This window comes from Anomaloglossus baeobatrachus, chromosome 5, assembly GCF_048569485.1.
Source record: "Anomaloglossus baeobatrachus isolate aAnoBae1 chromosome 5, aAnoBae1.hap1, whole genome shotgun sequence".
NCBI classification, from domain to species: domain Eukaryota; kingdom Metazoa; phylum Chordata; class Amphibia; order Anura; family Aromobatidae; genus Anomaloglossus; species Anomaloglossus baeobatrachus.
In genome coordinates this window covers 101,849,173-101,868,707 of record NC_134357.1, presented here as the reverse complement: position 1 = coordinate 101,868,707, position 19,535 = coordinate 101,849,173, and the positions used below count along the sequence as shown (strand labels likewise).

The following is a 19,535-nucleotide window of genomic DNA, read 5'->3' as shown; positions in this document are numbered from 1 at the left end:
ATTTTATAGTGGTTTCCATTCCTTACAGATGTGCCAAACCTTAAGAGAGGCCAGAGTACAGTATTAGGCTTGAGGCACATGGCAGAGATGTATGCAGTAGGATATACTTGTACATCGACACAGACGTCTCTGTTGTTATGTTATCGAGCTGCAAATATGCTCTATGTTAAAGGGAATCTGTCACCTTTTGCATTTTGTTTAGATATGAATATGGAAATAGAGGTGGCATAGAGCGGAAAATAGTCATACCTGTATGCCTCCAGGATGATGGGTCATTTCGAAAATCATCTTTTATATCTTCTATCCTCCGGGCTACGGGGCATTTGCTTCCCAGAAGATAAGCTGTCCTCCAGTCTTCATTATACAGAATTCTTCGTTCCCTTCTCTTTTGTATGCCTGTGACCTCAGGTGCACGCCAGAAATCCCGCGCATGCGCATTCTGCCTGCCGTCTCTCCCCTGCACCTTGAAGTTTCAGTGACTCTGTGGCTCCCACAGAAGAGCACAGTCTTCAATTTAGATGTGCACAAACGCTGGGGAGTCACTGCGACTTCACAGTGCAGGGGAGATACGGCAAGCATAATGTGCAGGCAGAATGTGCATGCGCGGGATTTCCATCCGCGCACCTGACGTTACAGGCATTCTAAAGAGAAGGCGAGGAGGATTCCTGTATTATGAAGACCGGAGAGTGGCTTATCTTCCAGGCAGCACACACCCCATAGTCTTGAAAATAGATGATATAAAAGATGATTTTTCCAAAATGACCCCTCATCCATGAGGCATACAGGTCATTTTGGAAAAAAAGACAATAGGGTGACAGATTCCCTTTAAAGGCTATGTACACCTTCTAACATTTTGGTCCCTAAATGCTAAGTTAACTAACTTTCTAAACAGTTTTCCTTAAAATGTTTCTCTCATTTTGCTGCTGCAGAGTCTAAAAATCCTTTATCTAGCTTTGTGCTTTTGTAAAATGTATACAAATTCCTCAGAACGCCTGCTTCTGCTTCTGATGGCTGTCTGCCCCCTCTCCCTTCTTTCAGTGTTAGAGATTGCTGGAGGGAGAGCTTTGTACACAGATCAGAGTGGAGAGGGGTGACTATGTATAGATAAGGAAGAAAGCCCACAGAAAGGAAATAAGTACAGTACAATATTGACAGCAAGTGAAGACAGTAGCATCCTGGATATACACAGAGCTCACATCCAGCCTATATTACTGGGAGAACTACTCCTATAAGAGAAAAATGTGAAACTTTGATCACAAACTATGGAAAGCTGATTGAAACCTGACAGTTAGTGCAATTTTATTAATTGAAGGTAACAACTCACATACGTTAATATAATTTTCCATGTCAAGGATTTCCAAAGCCTTTAAAGAAAGATATTTTTCCTTAGCTTTTATGGAATACATATAGTGGTAAAGTAGAGCCCATTTGCCACTATAGCTTACCCTATATCACAGTGCCATAAGGTCTTGTAGTTCACACTACTCACATTGCTATCTGCCCAATATGTTACCTGCAAGATGTGCCAACAGTGAGCCAATCTTTTAGTAGAAAATAGGTAAAACCTTGATTTCATACTACAATGAAGTCTTCTTTAATTGGCGATGTGTAAGTGTATATCAACCTAATAATCATAAAGTTATGTCTTTAGAATAGTCTCTTCACAGATACTTAACGTCCTCCAGAGCCTTTGAGGCTTAGTCTGCAGAATATATTCACAAAGTGTCAATAATATCAACACTGAGAAAGAGGACCTGCAAATACGAAATAAAAAACTGCTACAAAAAACTACAGCCTAAATAACTCATTAACCTCTTCATAAAGTAAAACTCAATAACAATAAAATAGAACAAAATACAATAAAATAAAAATGAAACCCGATCTCTCATTCACCGCGCACAGGATGTTTTGTTTAGAATGTTCCATATGCGTCTGCTCGAGTCGCCACAGCAAAAGCGGGATAGGCTTCATAAGCCGCGTAGGCGGCGAGGTCTTGTCCCAAGGCTACAGCTTGTTTCAGTTGTGTGGCGGCCACTGCTGCCGGCGAGCTGGCTATGGCATAACCTACAGTAATAAAGCAAAGACAATGCAGTAATTAATATGTGACGTGGTGCGTGGTCTGATACATTGACGAACAGATAAAAAGAACATGAGCAACCCAAGTTATGTGTGTTGGGGTCAGATGATGTTAGTGAGAAGGAGGATTGGGTATGTTGGTTTTAAACATGTCTGATCCTTTGTTCTCATGGAAAATAGCAATTGCAACAGGAGTCCAGTAGTGGCTTATTCTGTAAACTATATTTACATCTGAAAATAAAAAAAATATGTTTCTTATGTTTTGTTTTTTAGTTATATATAAAAGTTACCTGCAAAGGCTGTGGTTGGTTCTGCCGTTTCAGTTGGAATCCCCAAGGTCTGAAGTGTATACTCTGCTGCATAGTTTTTTGCTTCATCCACTGATATACAGAGTTTTGGAGGTGTAAATGGGTGTCTACAAGAAAAATAGTTACCAAGATAAATATAAAAAGACTAACGTTTGTGGAAAAATGCATACAGGGATCATCTAGGACAGCAGATTACCAGGAGCAGCTGGATTATTATTTGAAGTCACTCTAGATGTTTGTAACGATTCACTTTTTTAATCAGAATTTTTTTTATTATGTTTTTAATATTTATCAAAATGTATATATTGCAAAGTGTAATCAGCCATTTATACCAAGACATAACACCTCCCCTCCCCCTACCCCCTAACCCCCCATTTCTGATTGACAGTCTCACACGTATGGGAGACCGATTCACTGTAAATCAAGTACAGTAAACTACACCTGCAAGGCACTAACTATATATCTGATACATATCTATATGCCTTGCATGTGCCTTACTGTACTTGTTCGTAAAAAAAACAGATTAAAAAAAGACATGTGATTCCCCCTATTTTTGATAACCAGCCAAAGTAAAGCAGACAGCTGGGGGCTGATATTATCAGGCTGGGAAGGTCTACGGATATTGACCCCTTCACAGCCTAAAAATACCAGCCCTCAGACACCCCAGAATTGGTGAATCTATTAAATATGCCAATTTTGTCATTTTGACCGGCTCTTCCTGATTGCCCTGGTGCGGTGGCAATTGGGGTGATATTTTTGGGAGTTGATGTCTGCTGTGTTTTGTCAGCTGGCATGAAGCCCATAGGTTAGTAATGGATAGGTGTCTATCAGACCCCCCCATTATTAACCCATTAATAAAAAAAAAAAACACACACAGGAATTTTTTATTTGAATACAGACTCCCTCACACTATCTCTCATTCACCAATTTAATATAAAAAATGTCCTCACAAAACTCATCCATGTTCCCCGAATGCATGTCTGAGGACTGGGAATAGCAGTAAAGTACAGCTATTCACCGACACCGGATAGTAATGACAACACTAAGCGCAACATTGAGCCAGCGGCTCTGATGAGAGGTGTCATCATTACCCAATGCCTGTGAATAGTGTACTCTACTGCTATTCACAGTCGCTGGAGGTGCAACCAGTGAACGTGAACTACAACAGAACTTTTGCTTTGTGTGTGCTTTTTTTATTACTGGGTTAGTAATGGGGTTTTCTGATAGACACTTCTCCATTACTAATCCTTGGGCTTGATGGCAGCTCACATTAAATAGCTGATACCAACCCCAAGAAATATTACTCTGATTGCCACCACACCAAGGCAATTGGGAAGAGCCAGGCAAAGAGCCACAATTGATGTATGTAATGGATGCATCACTTCTGGGGCGGCTGTGGGCTGCTGTTTTTAGGCTGGGAGGGGCCAAATAATCATAGACCTTCCCAGCCTGATAATGCCAGCCACCAGCTGTCTGCTTTACCTTGTCTGATTATCAAAAATAGGGGGACCCCATGCTGTTTTTTCTAAAATATTTATTCAGTAGGTGTTTTATCTGCTGTGTATAAAGTTGTTACTGTGATGATAATGAGACTACTGAAATGTCTTATGAAAATGACAGGAAGTTTGAGTCTAAAATATTTATTTAGTAGGTGTTTAATCTGCTGTGTATAAAGTTGTTACTGATGATAATGAGACTGCTGAAAAGTCTTGTGAAAATGACAGGAAGTATGAGTTTAAAATAGCTAGTGGCTAGTGTGAAAATTGCAAGATTTCTTTATCTTAAATACAGATTGTGCTATGGAAAAAAATAGCCAACATTTAAAAATAAAATAATTAACACAAAACATTTCAAATTTCTTCCCATTTTGCATTCTACCACTTAAAATTAGCACTTAAGAAAGCATAGTTTGGTGCCACGTTTCCCAATTATGGGCCTGATATAAACAGCAAAGCTTAAAGAGCAAACAGAAGACAGAGTTAATACAACTACTCACATTGCAGGGTTCTGGCTCGCCAGGACGGGAATTGTAATCTTATACAGAAACAGCTGTCTTTGGTCTGAACCAATTGCAGAGTGCAACTGATAAACTGGTTGTCCCCAATTGTTTTTTTGGCAGATTTCTTCCAGAATCTTAAAAATAGAAAGGTAGTTGTAAAACCTTTTTGTTATTCATTTTAAACTAACTTATTTTGTGACTCTGTAATTATATATTATTACACATACAGCAAATCAAGTTCTATTGTCTTTGTATGGGTGTTTCATATCCTGGAAGATTTCTTGTCTTTTGGTAGGAGAAAAAAATAGAAACAAGCTTTCTTCGAAGAGCTGAAATATTTGGCTATATGTAATAGATCACAGAACTTCCTTTTCTGTAGATACGAGAGATATATTAGTCGCCGAAACAGAAAGTCATATGTGTGGTAGGCAACCTAAAAAGTTACATAGCTACATCCTACAGAATAATGGGTAAGGCTACTTTCACACTTGCGTTGAACGGTATACGTTGCATTGCGTTGTGTGACGGATGCAACGGATGTGTTGCATATAGTGGCACAACGGATGCAACGGATGCTGCAAAACAACGCAATCCATTTTGTTTTTTTTACAGTTTTACCGTCGGCAGACTATTGTGAATGATCAGCTGATCGCTAACAGTAGTCGGCCGCCGGGTGATCAGCCGATCACTCACAGTAGTCGGCCACCAGGTGATCAGCTGATCACTCACAGTAGCCGGCCACCGGGTGATCAGTTAATCACTCACAGTAGCCGGCCGCCGGGTGATGAGCTGATCCCTCCCAGTAGCCGGCCGCCGGGTGATGAGCTGATCACTCCCAGTAGCCGGCCGCCGGGTGATCAGCTGATCACTCCCAGTGATCAGCTGATCGTTCGGTCGCTGACAATGTGTGCGGGGACGGGAGCGGGGGGCGGAGTGCGAAGTGGGTGGAGCCGAGCGGGGCCATGGCTGAGGACGTCAGTGCCGCGGGGACTGCATCGCTGGGGGACAGGTGAGTGAGTGTGAGAGTGTGTGTGTGCGATTGTGTGTGTGTGTATACATACGGAGTGCGGGAGGGGGTGGAGCTGAGCGGAGAAGTGTCGGACTCCCGGCACACGTAACCAGGGTTCCTTGGTTACCCAATGTGTACCCTGGTTACGGGTGGAGGGAGCTAGAGAGAGCATGCGCAGTGAAATCCAAAGGATTCCGCTGCTCAAAAAAACGTCACATGCTGCGTTCCTTCCGCCCGACGCAGCGTCAAAATAACGACGCTGCGTCGTCCGGCAGATGCGACGCTGACACTTGCGTTACAGTGCGTCATCCATACAAGTCTATGGAGAATAGCGCAGTGCGTTAACAGACTGCACTATTCTCCATAGTGACGGACTCCGCTGAACGCAAGTGTGAAAGTACCCTAAGACAAAAAAAAGAAGTGACCATCAAGATAAATTATGGTATATAGCTAGGGACAGCTAGTATTTTTTATTTTCCTGTGAGATTAAATTAGAAAGAAAGATAGAAATTTTCCCCATTTTTTTTTTTTTACTCTTTCTGAACTACTCTGTGGTGATGATTTTTGGCCACAGACCACATGAAGGTTGAGCTGTACTTTGATGTGGTCAAAAATCAGCGGAGGTCAGAAAAAAACATTATAGTGCTTGACACTCCCAGTCAGAAGGAGCTAACTGATGGATTTTCAGAAACTCAAGCATTTTTCCAGCAGATCCTAACAGGAGACCAAGAAAATCCCTAAAATGGATGGAAAAAACAGCTCAAATAAAATGGGAACAGCATATGGAAGACACCTGGATGCATCTTTGACTGCCATATCACTGGGAACTAAATAAATACATTTGAAAAATGTGAATTTAATTTTTTTTTTATAACCAGCCAAGGTAAAGCAGAAAGCTGTGGGCTGTTATCAGGCTAGGAAGGCCATGGTTATCGAGCTCTTCTGAGCCTAAAAATACCAGCTAGCAGTCGCCCCAGAATTGGTACATCACATGCACCAATTCTGTTGGTTCGCCCCAGCTCTTCCCAATTGCCATGGTGCGGTGGAAATAGGGGTAATATCTTTTGGGGTTGATGTCAGCTGTGAAATGTCAGCTGCCAGCTAGCCCTGGTGTTAGTAATGGAGAGGTGTCAGAGACCCCCCATTTCTAACTCCCTAAAAAACACACAGGAAATTTTTTTTTGAGTAAAGACCCCCTCACACCAACTTATAAAAAAAAGTTCCCACAAAGTTACGTTCTACTCCACTTTCAACGAATGCAGCTCTGTCAACCGTGAATAGCAGTAAAGTACAGCTATTTACAGACCCCGGGTAGTGACGACAACTCTCATCAGAACCGTCGGCTGAATACTGCGCTCAGCCAGGTCTCGCTGAGCCCAGCATTGAGTCTGCGGCTCTGATGAGCATTGTTCTCCCTACCCAGTGCCTGTGAGTAGCTGTACATTACTATTATTCACAGTTGCTGAAGGGCATTCAGAGAACATGGACTACAATGGAACTTTGTGGCAACATTTTTGATAGTAAATTTATGAACAAGGAATAGTGTGGGGGAGTCTTTATTCAAATAACCAACTTTTTTTCCTGTGTGTTTTTTTATTACTGGTTTATTAATGGAGGTCTCTGATAAACACCTCTCCATTACTGACCCCTGGGCTTCATGCCAGCTGACATTACACAGCTGACTTGAACCCCCAAAAATATTACCCCAATTGTCACCACAGCAGGGTAGCACTGGGCAAAGCACCAGAATTGATAAATCTAATCGATGTGCCAATTCTGAGGCGGCTCTGGGCTGGTATTTCTAGGGTGTGAAGGGCCAAATAACCATGGACCTTCCTAGCCTAATAATATCAACCCCAAGTTGTCTGCTTTGCCTTGGTTAAGTGATTATGAAAAATAGGGGTGACCCCAGGCTGTTTTTTTGTTTACATATTTTAGTTATTTGCTAGCTTAAACATGGCTAAAAACACATTTTAGTGCGCACGTGAAAGGCACTAAAAGGTACAAGTTTACAAATTCTGCTCTAAGCTAAGCTCTCCCTCCTATATTAACTATCTCTGAAATGCTTCCAGAATAGAGTGTGCTGAGCATCGCACCACTGGCTCTTATATAAGACCCGATGACAGGATGCGGCCGGCCAAACACAGTAATGCAAGTACTGAACATGGCTATAGCAACATGTTTATTGGCTGTCTAACAGCCGCAAAATGGGGGGCGAGGACTGGAGCATGGCACTTGAGCACCTATGATACTCAACCGAGTATTGAACAGTGGTATGCTCGCTCATCACTATATGGCATGTGATAGGTGGGAAGAGATACCATTTTTTTGTCTTTTTTTCTTTAAAAGAGTTGTCTTGTTTAAAATGAGAAAACCTCTACCTCTAACAAAATAATGCTTGAACGGGTTGTCTTCTAGTCACCTGACCGCTGCAGCCAATCACAGACTGTAGTGGTGCTGTGACTTCATAACTGAGCGTTAGCCATTTCTGGAGCTGGTGCAGACCTCTAGAGCGGTCTGTTCCGGAGCGACGAAAGCCTTGAAAGGTGAGTTTGCCTGTGATTATTATTTACAAGCAATTCATTCCTACAAAAAATGTCTATTGTCAGAGAACCCTTTAATTTTCTAAGAAACAAGTTATAACTAGTGATAAGCGGACCCAGACTGTAAAAGTCCAGATCCACGCAGTTTCAAAAGATGCCAGGACCGGGCCTGAGATTCCGGGTGTTTGATCCGGATCTGGCACGGGAGAAATAAAAAAAAATAAAGGAAAAAAAAAGAAAATAAGACTGAAGCAAGCGCTTCAAACTTACCAAGGTGACATTGCGGCTGTATGCTGCTCCTGCATGGCTGTACACTGCTCCTGTGACCTCCCTGGGCTGGTCATCCTTGGTCATCCATATGCACTACTTTCCCCGCCCACCAGCTGGCCTGGAATTTGTGATTGGTTGCAGTCAGATGCACCCCCAGCCTGTGTAACAGTGTCTGCCTGCAACCAGTCATCGCTCATCGCGGCTCAGTCTTTGGCTGTCTGCACTCACAGCGGGCAGTCATGGTCTATGGCTGCTTTTTGTGACTGAGAAGTAGCAGAGCTGAATCGCTATGGGACCTTGTATGGATTATGTTGGACCTGCAGGGGTGTTTAGGGGGTTAATAAAGTGGTGAATGAGGGTGTTATTTGTGTTTTATTGAAAATAAAGGATTTTTTTGGTGTCTGTGTTTATTTACTTTCACTTACAGATTAGTAATGGGGATGTCTCATAGACGCCTGCCATCACTAATCTATGACTTAGTGGCTGTTATGAGCTGCCATTAACTCGTTATTTCCCTGATTGCCACCACACCAGGGCAATCGGGAAGAGGCAGGTGAAGTGCCAGACTTGTCACATCTAATGGATGAGACAATAATGGGTGGCTGCAAGCTGCTATATTTAGGCTGGGGGCAGCCAATAACCATGGGTCTCCCCAGCCTCACAACACCAGTCCCCAGCTTTTGGGGTTTATCTTAGCTGGGCATCAAAATTGAGGGAGCTCACATGCTGTTTTTTTAAATTATTTATTGAAATATTTTTCTTTAAAAAAGCAGTATGCTGTTCCTCTTATTTTAATACACAGCCAAGATAAGTGCATAGCGGTGGGCTGCAGTCTATGGCCGTGGGCTTTATCTGTGCTGGTACTACACAACTTCATTGATTAAAACTAAATTTTTATTTACATAACAAAACTTAACATATAAAATATTAATTTAATAACTCATTTAATGAGTTAGTAAATGAATATTTTGTATGTTGAAGCAATGAAGTTGTGCAGTCATTCATTTGTTTAGAAGGTATTTTTTTATTCTATTGGTCAGTTTTAGTCCCAACAAAAAAACCTGTGAGATTTCTGATGATTATTTATCTGTGCTGGGTATCATAATACGGGGGGACCCTACGCCAATTTTTTTATTTATTTATTTGGTTTTACTGTACGGGTAGAGTCACACTGACGTATGACTTGCACGAATGCAGTGAGAAAATGTTGCATTGCACTCGGCCCCATGTAAGACAATGCTGCAGCTCACATTTGTGAGTTTTTCCTCAGCTCTAATCAGACTGAGGAAAGAACTGTAGCATGCGGCGAGTCTCCTATCACTCGCACCCGTACAAGTCTATGGGTGTGAGAGAACCATAGGACTGTATTTGGATAACATCCACTTGCAGTGCAATATACGAACAGGCGGACAAGGAAGGAAATGGGGAGAATAATCCCTCCCTCTCCTCCGCAGCTGTGATCCGATTGCAGGATTGGATCACAGTCACATGACACTCGGACTACACTTGCAGCAGAGCCGAGGGTCAATGGCATCAGATGCCATATGTTAGTGTGACCCGGTCTATGATATAGATGAGCATAGAGCCTGTGATTGGAAGCAGTCAGCTGACACAGTGTGGGGGCGTGGCTAACTGCAACCAATTACAGGAGTCGGTGGGCGGGGAAAGTAGTGCATATTCAATTAATGTAATTAGCTACGCCATAAGTTGATGCACTACCTGGAAGCAACGTACCGCCATGACAAAGCCTCAGTGAGTACATCGTGTGCACTCCTATCTTCCTATCCCTTCTACCAAAATTTTTAATCTCCAGTTTCTGATCCCCATAGACTTATATGGTTTCCGGATTCCGGACTGGATCCGGATTTAAAAAAAAGATAAATGGGACCCGCTGGTCCTGGTTATCTGCGAGCCCGCTCATCTCATAGTTATAACAAAACCTATTCTAGTCTTGTAATATTTTTGGGAATAAAGGTATTTAGAAAAATGGTTGAAAAGGACAGGCACACAAGTCATCCAAGCAATACTAAAATAAGTCAATTTTTTCAATGTTAATTAAAATATAAGCCATGAAAAAATCACAATAGGTACAGAGCGTGCGGAATAAAAACAAGTGTCAATGCGTTTCTGACTAGTATGGTCCTTATTCATTGGCCAAGATACTGTAAAAGTATTAAACAATTATGTTATGCTCATAGTTTTCTTAACTTTTTTTTCCTTACAATTGAGATGGGTTTACCGGATTAATACCTACTGTAAAGAATGAATCATTTCTGTAGTTATTGATATTTAGCCTAAGGTGTATTTAGGAAAATACCAGGTTACATTGACAATTTCAATCTACATTAGTTTCCTATGATAAACACAACAGAGCTGAGGTTTCTGTGATTTATAGCCTCATTCCAGGAGACAGAACACAAGGATCTTTCTTTATCTAATGGTGCATTCCCTAATCTGCAAATTAAGGTAAAAAGCTTCTCGGCAGATGCAGTTGTGGTTGATGTGGTTGGATAAATTACATAATGGAAATGTTGTATTTGATAGAAGTCATTTAGACTATGTGCTCAAAAACATTTCAGGAAGAAACATGTTTTATTAGTTTATTATGAGTATCATTGTTACTATTCTAATGGCACACAATATTATATCATCAGGAATAGTAAGGATTGAAGGTGAAAAGGGGATTTGAGTCTGTACAACAGAAAACGAAATTACATAACAACTAAAGATGAGAGGATCGGGCAAAAGTCTAATTTTTCTGTTTATGTTGATTCTTCCAGGATATTTGATTTGTTGTTCACCGCGTTTTATAAGTCTCTTATCATGCATCGGGGTTCCTCAAAAACACAGAGCATAATAAACGTAAGACATAAACCCCCTCCCAAAACTTATAGTTGCCTCTTAATACTATGCTGGGTTTTGGCTTTCTTGAGGCCTGGGAGAGTTCCTTCATAATGCCACAACGTGCGATTCACCTTGTGCATAGAACCTCCCCAGGTCTCATCAGAGCTGGAGGTCGTGGCCCAGCAAGAGAGGCCCTTGGGATTGCATGAATGAGAGTAAAAGCATTTTTTTTAATATTTTTTAACTTTCTTTATTTTTTTATTTTGAGATAGCAGCCGCCATTTTGCTAAATCAGTGGGGATGCAAATTACAAACAATCTGCATTTTAGTGAATGAGGATTTTCTGAAATATGAGTACAATTCAATTCCACTCGATTATATTCTAATGAATATTTGTAATGTGGTGACAACATAACGAGGCCAAAAATATACAAAATATGTCTTGACCACAATGTTCTTTTTCAGCTAGGCAAAGAATGAAGAATCAGTGTAGGAAATGTATCAATTTAAGGCTATGTGTGCACCTTGCCATTTTTTTGTGACTCCAAAGATGCAGCGTTTTTGGCCGCAAAAAAAACACAAATACGCACCAGCGGCAAAAGCGCAGCGGTAAAAGTGCATGCATTTTTACCGCATTTTGGTTCACTACATTGTGTTGCATTTTTCCAATGCGTTGCATAGATGGAAAAATGCCAGAGAACACAGAAAAGAATTTACATGTACATTTTTTTTTCTAGCTCAAAAACGTAGCCAAACAAACTGCACTGTGACAACATAAATGAAATCTTATAGGCTTTGCTGGGGAAGGAAGTGCATGCAGTTATGAGGCCAAAAATGCACCCGAAAAACGTGCAAAAACACAACGAAAAACGTACTGTGCGCACATAGGCTTAAGAGGAATTTTTGCGTCTTAGAAAAACATATAAAGTCACAGAAAATGAAGATTTTTCTTAAATACATATTCACAATTATAGAATGTCCCTCAGTATTACAGGAAAACAAGTTTTACAATTATGTTAAGAGACCGAGCTCAAAATTTGGTGAGATTCTCTTCTTCTGGACGTCCCAACTGTATGTGGAAGATTGAGGTGGACGGAGATGGTGGAGGCAGGTACAGAGGGTGTGAGGAAGTAGAGAGGGAGGTGGAGGCAGAGAAGGGAAGGAGGAGGGAGAGGGTGGGCGGAAGTAGAGACGGAGGTGGAGGCAAAGAGGGTGAGGGAGGGCAGCTAATTCTATACAGCATCTTTAAGAAAGCGTGTCAGATCCCCTATGCCTTCCAGCCCAGCAGCATTGATACTTGTATGCCCAAATTCCCTGCCTAACCAGCCCTGTATAACACTATTCACTTATATAAATGTTTAAACAAATGACATAAACCTTGACTAGTAGAAGGGGCGTTAGTTCCCCAGACCAGTCAGCCCTCTTTCCATTTTATCATGCCCCCGTGGGTTTGATAACATGATTTCCACGTCACCGCCATCTCCTGGAAATCTTGCGCATGCACGTGGCTCATTTTACGCATGACCGGAAGTTCAGAAGACGGCTGACGTACATGTTTTCTGAAATTCCTGTCATGCACAGTGCGCATAATGAAACCATGAAGCGTCCCCCCTGCTCCTAATGCGCACTGAAGAGGCTGAAATGAGTAGTACAGATGCATTAGATTTCCATTAGCTGGTGGTGATGCTGGCTCTTGGAAATCATGTTATCACGCCCACAAGGGCATGGTAACATGGAAAAAGAGCCAACTAGTCTGGGGAAACAACGCCCCTGTGACTAGTCAAGGACCTAATTAGCATAGTGACAGCGAAGGTTATAAGTCGTTTTTTAAACATTCATATTAGTGAACCTTAAGGGGGCTTTACACGCTACGATATCATTGCCGATATCACTAGCGTGCGTACCCGCCCCCATTATTTGTGAGACACAGGCATATTGCTGCCCATCACGCACAAAATCGCGCACCCCCTTCACACAGACTTACCTGCCTTGCGACGTTGCTCTGGCCGGCAATCCGCCTCCTTTCTAAGGGGGTGGGTCGTGCGGCGTCACAGCGATGTCACACGGCAGGCGTCCAATAGAAGCGGAGGGGCGGAGATGAGCGGGACGTAAACATCCCGCCCACTCCCTTCCTTCCGCATAGCCGGTGGAGGCAGGTAAGGAGATGTTCCTTGCTCCTGCGGTGTCACACAGAGCGATGTGCCTCTGCCTCAGGAACGAGGAACAACATCGCTAATGAGCGTTAAACTAGTTTTAGTTTTAGTACGACCACTCTGCGGCAAACGATTTTGGCCGCTTTTGCGATCGTTTTAGGTTGCACAAAAGTGTCACACGCTGCGATATCGTTAATGAAGCCGGATGTGCGTCACAAGCAACGTGACCCCGACGATAAAACATTAACGATATCGTAGCGTGTACAGCCCCTTTAGATTCACTTGAGCCTCCCCTGGTGATCAGTTAATAAACTGACTTTTAAAGGGCTAGGATATCCCTAGACTAGTATTGTTCCATATAAAGGGATTTATGATGTACTCTGCACTTTGGCATTAGACACCTTCTGATTGTGCAAATTACAATATTATGCTTATATTAAAAACACTGTTTTATATAGAGGTACATACAGTATATTTTTAACACTATTCACTTTGGCATTTGGCACCTTACTTTATTGCGCACTCTACTGTGATTTTTTTTTATAAAAATTGGGTTTAATTCTTAAATGAACAATGTATTAATTTAGTTTGTGTACAGATATTTGTACTCTTGCTTAAAGCAGCAATATAATCTGCTCTGCAGTATGTATTCTTTGAGGATGTAACTCTGAACTTTGTTGTTTTGCACTACACATTTGAATTAAGGAATACATCTATTGACACATATGAAAATATTAGAACACCCGATTTATTATTTCATCCAATTCCTTTAAGGAGCAATAAACATCTTACTGTGTTTATTATATTTATCGCATGTAGACAACTTAATAGTAATTTTTGCACTTTGTATATAAACTATTACAACTATAGGCAGTTTTTCTGTCCCTTCCCCATACCTGTATCACCATTCATAACTGTCATATGTAATGTTTTGGTTTTAATATGATAAATAAAAATTAATTTTAGGCCTTATACTTTTTTTAGTAAAAATAGAGATAGTCCAGCTCACCACATACTTTGGCGCTTAATCCTCTAACGCCATGGAAGCGCGAGATTCCGCTGCTGTTGTCAACGTGTATATCAACAAGTGAATGAAAGGAACCAGCTTCCGGGAAAATTTCAATAAAATCCGTGTCTGGTGTCGAAACGCGTTTGGTGTCCAGTGCCGGTTGTGATTCCTGTCTTTTTCTTGTGAGATCCACTATTTTGTAAGATTTGAAAGAATTTAATAAAGAAGCGGATTTTATTGAAATTTTCCCTGGAAGCTAGTTCCTTTCCTTCACTTGCTTATACTTTTTTTGTTTGGTTGTTTATGTTGAAGTTGAGTTTGTGGCCTTTTGTACATATAGTAAAGTGTACGCAGTGTTGACTAACATCTTAAAAGTGTATTGGCTTCTGTGCACCTTGCAGCAAATATTACGCTTGAGATTGGAGAAAGATTTGTGGTGTAAGGTACTCAACAGCTCGTCATGAATTAGATGAGTGGGTGTCTCCATGCCCCATCTTACCTCGGATCTGCCAGTGGCCAACTGTTGGGAACACACCAAAAATTTTGAGACTTTTTAAAGTTTTTCAAGAAATCTGGTGTAAACACTTTGATGAATCGGAACCACAGTGTATAATGTGTTTATCCAGTAATTTGTTAAAACTACTCAAATAATCCATCTTACCTGTGAAGCCAGTTTGATGCCTTGTGGTTTTAATGCCACAGCACTCATGGGCGTGAGCTCCATTCCTGGTAAAATATCATACAGTTTCTCATCTCTCTTGTCTCCTTTCATCTGGTATCCCAGACATCCTCGGCCCAGACCAGTATATGCCAGGTATCCCCGTCCTCCCAGTCCTCTAACGCCCGCAGCCCCTACAGGTACACTCATGTAAATTTCTAGGAATGTAAGAAGGCATTAAACTGAATCAAATCAGCAGAAAATCACCCAGATTCATGATATAATGAAGAAGCTGGCGCCATATGTATTGAACATGCCTGAAACAATGGAGTCACAGTCAGTGACCTTAAACTAAAATGTATGTGTTGTGGAAAGTAAAGAGAAGCGTCGAAAGAAGGAAGAGCGCCCCATGTGCCCCTAGATTATAGTAATCCTATTTTAACAGGAATATATTCAATTCTTTTGCAATTCAGCTAAATGTTAGCTAAGTGTAGAGATTGCTGAGGATGAGGTGTGATGCCATCCTTGGAATGATTGTCCTCCATTGTTCAGTAGATGTTTAACACACGCTGGTTCCAACTTCCTATGAAATTATTGCACAAATTATAGCCTTTTGCCTTTTAATTGCTTTAAACACATAAAGTGTATAGTACTGTCCAGATTATGTATAAGCACCATTAGTATCTGATAGCTTTAGATCACCAATATTATTCCTCATCCTGATGAATTGTAAAATTTAGGTGACAATCACATGATAATAAATTGGAGCTGTGATCATGAGTCACCTATGGAATCCAAAATGGCATTTTGCACCTCTAATAAGTCATTTGGGCTAATATGTAAATCGTTTCATCATGTATGTGCCACACCATCAGTATTTGCTGTCAATATAATATAATATAAAGAAATTACTGAGACAAAAGCCTCTAACCTAGCTACTGTAAGCTCTCCTGACGAGAGCGTTTCAGTAAGTACGCCTCCCATGAAAATTCTGGAGCACCTTTCTGTTTTTTTTTTTTTTTTTTTAACAAATCTGCATTGTACAATAATGGAGTGTCAATGTTCAAGTGACAGTTTAGTTATACATTGCCAAGGGGAATGACTATTAAGAAACTGTGATACTTCTGTAGGGGGTGATACACAAATAGGATCCAAATCTGTAGCTTCAATAAAACAGAGTGACAACAGAGAATATTTTCCAGAATACTAAAAGGTCATGTCAGGAAAGCTAACAGATCCTCTTTAACTGATTAGGTAAAGTCTTAAAAACCTCAAAAGATGTATCCTGATATGGAGTGAATACAAGATATAGCATATGGTTGGATAAAAGTAAAAGTAACCTAAGCTCAAAACCCAAGGAATTTCTGGCTGCAAAATTCTATCTCATTTTATATAGTGTAAAGAAAAAGCTCTATGAACGTGTGTAAAAGCTCTATAATTGCACTGCATGGCATACAGTCATGATTTAAACTCATTTTTCATCCTATAATTTTGCATATCGGGACATAATGAAAAAAAAAAATGTCTTTAGAAGATCTTAAAATTAGGTAAGCACAACCTCAGATGAACACCACATGACACATTACATTGTGTCATAATTTATTATTAACTAGGCCAAAAAGCAGAAGCAGTGTTAAAAAATAAGTACACCATTACTGCTTCCATAAAAACTAAATGGGCAATTATCAGTCCATTTGTCATTGAAAAACAGTGATCTTAAAAAGAAACAATTGTTCCTGCTCATTAGTTTGGGAAGGTATATAATTTACAGACTTTTCCAAACAATTTGGAGTACCATTCTACAGTGAGAAAAGTTATTCCCAAGTGGACATTCAAGACAGTTGACAATCTGCCCATGAGTGGGAATCAAAGAAAATTCATTCCAACATCCAGACAGGGCAATGCTCAGAGAAATAGCAAAAAATCCAAGAGCTACAGCTCAGACTCTAAAGGCCTCAGCTTGTTAAATGTTGAAGTTCACAACAGAACTTTTAGAAAAAGACTGAACAAATATGGCTTGTTTAGAAGGGTTACAAGGAAAAAGCTGTTTCTTTAAAAAAAAAAGAAACAAACAAAAAAGACAAAGCAGCATAGCTACATTTTGAAAAGTTTAATCTCAACAGATCACAAGACATGTGAACAATGCTGCAGTCATTACATCGACCATTAACTCCTCTGTACACCAAGTATTCTAGAGTCAAATGTGAGGTCATCTATACAAAAGCTAAAGCTTTGATACTTAGTCACACAACAGGACAATGAATCTACATGAGAATGATTGAAAAAGAGAAGGATCAAGGTGTTGCAGGTGTTGCAATGGTCGAGCCAAAGTAAAGTCCTCAACCCAATTGAAATACTATGCCAGGACCTTAAGGGACCTGTTCATAAAAAAATAATCTAGCTCTATGAATTTCTCCAGAACAATGTGATACACTGATAAAGTCATAAGGAAAGTGATCACTTCAATTTATTGCTGGGAAAACTAGTTCTACAACTATTGATTCTTGGGGTGTTCTTAATTGTTCACGCACTGCTTCTACATTCCAGCCTAGCTTTTGAAAAATATGTAACATGGTGTAATTTATTATGTGTTGATGTTCATCTGAGGTTGTTTTTACTCAATTTTAAGATGTTCTAAGACCAGATATTTTTTTTCTTATACTTTGATACATAAAATCATGGAATTCAAAGCAGATGTACTTAGTTTTTCTCATGACTGTATAAGTCTGTAGCCTAAAAAAAACTCTCTCATCTCAAATCTTACTCTTAAGGCCCCTTTACACACTGAGACTTTCTAGCGATCCCACCAGTGATCTCGACCTGGCCGGGATCGCTGGAAAGTCTCTAACGGTTGCTGGTGAGCTGTCAAAGAGGCAGATCTGGCCAACGACGCAGCAGCAATACGGACCTGCAGAATGACCTTGCTGGAAAGGGAATGCTAGCATGCCTATGGGCTGGGTCGCTAACGATGTCGTTGTAACGGTGGCAAACACACCGATACATGCTGCGCAGCGGGAAACAAAGGACCAAAGAATGGTCCTGAATGACTTGTAGCGATCAGCGACTTCACAGCGGGGGCCAGGTCGCTGATGCGTGTCACACACTGCAATGTCGCTGGGGAAGTCGCTATTACATCACAAAACCGGTGACGTTACAGCGATATCGCTAGCGTTGTTGCAGTGTGTAATCGGGCCTTTACACTGATGAACAAAAGGATGATAATCAACGTTTGACTTTCAGGCTCCATATCTCATCATCCATTACAGCTTTGAACAGGAGACCTTCACGTTATAGACATCATCTTGGCTATCTGATACATAAATTTGACTTGCAACTATTTAGCATCTGATTAGCTATGCAGATTCTTATTATGTCACAGCATTGTTACTATTTTGCTCCTGGTGGTGGAAAAATCTTTTTCTTCATGTGTACTACAAATTACATCCTAGTCTCATGTTCCCTAATAGCTCAGTGTGTTATTAGGTTGATTCCCATGGGAAAGATCACTGGTTCGAATTGAGGAGCAGCCATGAAGATTTTCCAAGAAAAGAGAAACAGTGTCATCCAGCTCATCAATAGTAGGCTCTCAGCTAAGAAAATTCACAAACTGCATCACATGAGTGGCATGTTAGTTGGAACAATACAAAATTAATTCCATCCATTGAAAAGTCAAGACAAAATATTGGAGTTAACAAGTTGGCACATCATAATGTCATCAGTTCTGGAGCAACAAACATGACAGTGGAGTTGACTCATATGCTTTGTAATAGTGAGATCACAGACGATCGTACAAGCACCGTGCAACGCATGTTACACAAGTCTGGAATGGTGGGCCAAAAAAAGGTGAAGAAGCTTCAAATAAAATATCATCATAAGAAGTGTTGGTTCGAGTTTGCAAAAAAGTGTGAAAAGTGACCAATAGAAGGTTGTGAAATGGGTGATTTGCAGTGATGAGATGAAAGTCAATAGACTAGGTTCTGATGATGCAACTGGGTCTGTAAAAAACAAGAAAAAAAGAGGCTACTGGATCTGGAAATTGAAGGAACTGTCAAGTTTGGTGGAGGAAGCCTGATGATATGGGGGTGTTTCACAGCCAAAGTCATTGGATACTTCACCAGGATTGATGGTAGTCTCAATGCTGATTGTGAGTATCCTACAAGGTGAGTTACTTTGTTTACTCAAGTACTATGGGTATGAAAAGGATGACATTGTGTTCCAGCAAGACAACAACCAGCAGCATTTGCCGAGATTGGCGAAGAAATGGTACAGTGACAATGAAGTTGAGTAAAGGGGGCTTTACACGCAACCATATCTCTATGATATGTTGTCAGGGTCATGGAATTCGTGACGCACATCCGGCGTCGTTAGCGACCTTTGTTGTGTGTGACACCTATGAGCGAGTGTTAAAGATCAAAAATACCTAATCGTTCATCATTGACACATCGTTCATTTTAAAAAAATTGTTGCTGGTGCTGGATACAGGATGTTTGTCGTTCCTGAGACAGCGCACATCGCTACGTGTGACACCCCGGGAACGACGAACAGCAGCGTTCCTGCGTCCTTCGGCAACGAGGTAGGCATGTCGTTAATGCGGCTGGTCTCCGCCCCTCCGCTTCTATTGGCGAGGAGCTGTGTGATGTCGCACGAACCTCCCCCTTAAAAAAGA

General features: G+C 40.9%; 1 protein-coding gene across 3 annotated transcripts in view; it reads right to left on the bottom strand.

Annotated features, from left to right (window-relative positions):
- Positions 1–382: 382 nt before the first annotated feature.
- A1CF (APOBEC1 complementation factor) overlaps positions 383–19,535 on the bottom strand; it is a 118,933-nt gene continuing 99,780 nt past the window's right edge. For 2 of the 3 annotated variants that reach the window (XM_075352349.1, XM_075352346.1), the window contains 4 exons: positions 14,873–15,087; positions 4,381–4,517; positions 2,367–2,491; positions 383–2,064 (listed from right to left, as the gene is read on the bottom strand). In XM_075352349.1, the coding sequence (XP_075208464.1) occupies positions 1,913–2,064; positions 2,367–2,491; positions 4,381–4,517; positions 14,873–15,087 (629 nt within the window). In that variant the 3' untranslated portion in view covers positions 383–1,912. The remainder of the gene's footprint in view (positions 2,065–2,366; positions 2,492–4,380; positions 4,518–14,872; positions 15,088–19,535) is intronic. The other variant, XM_075352347.1, reaches the window with a different exon arrangement.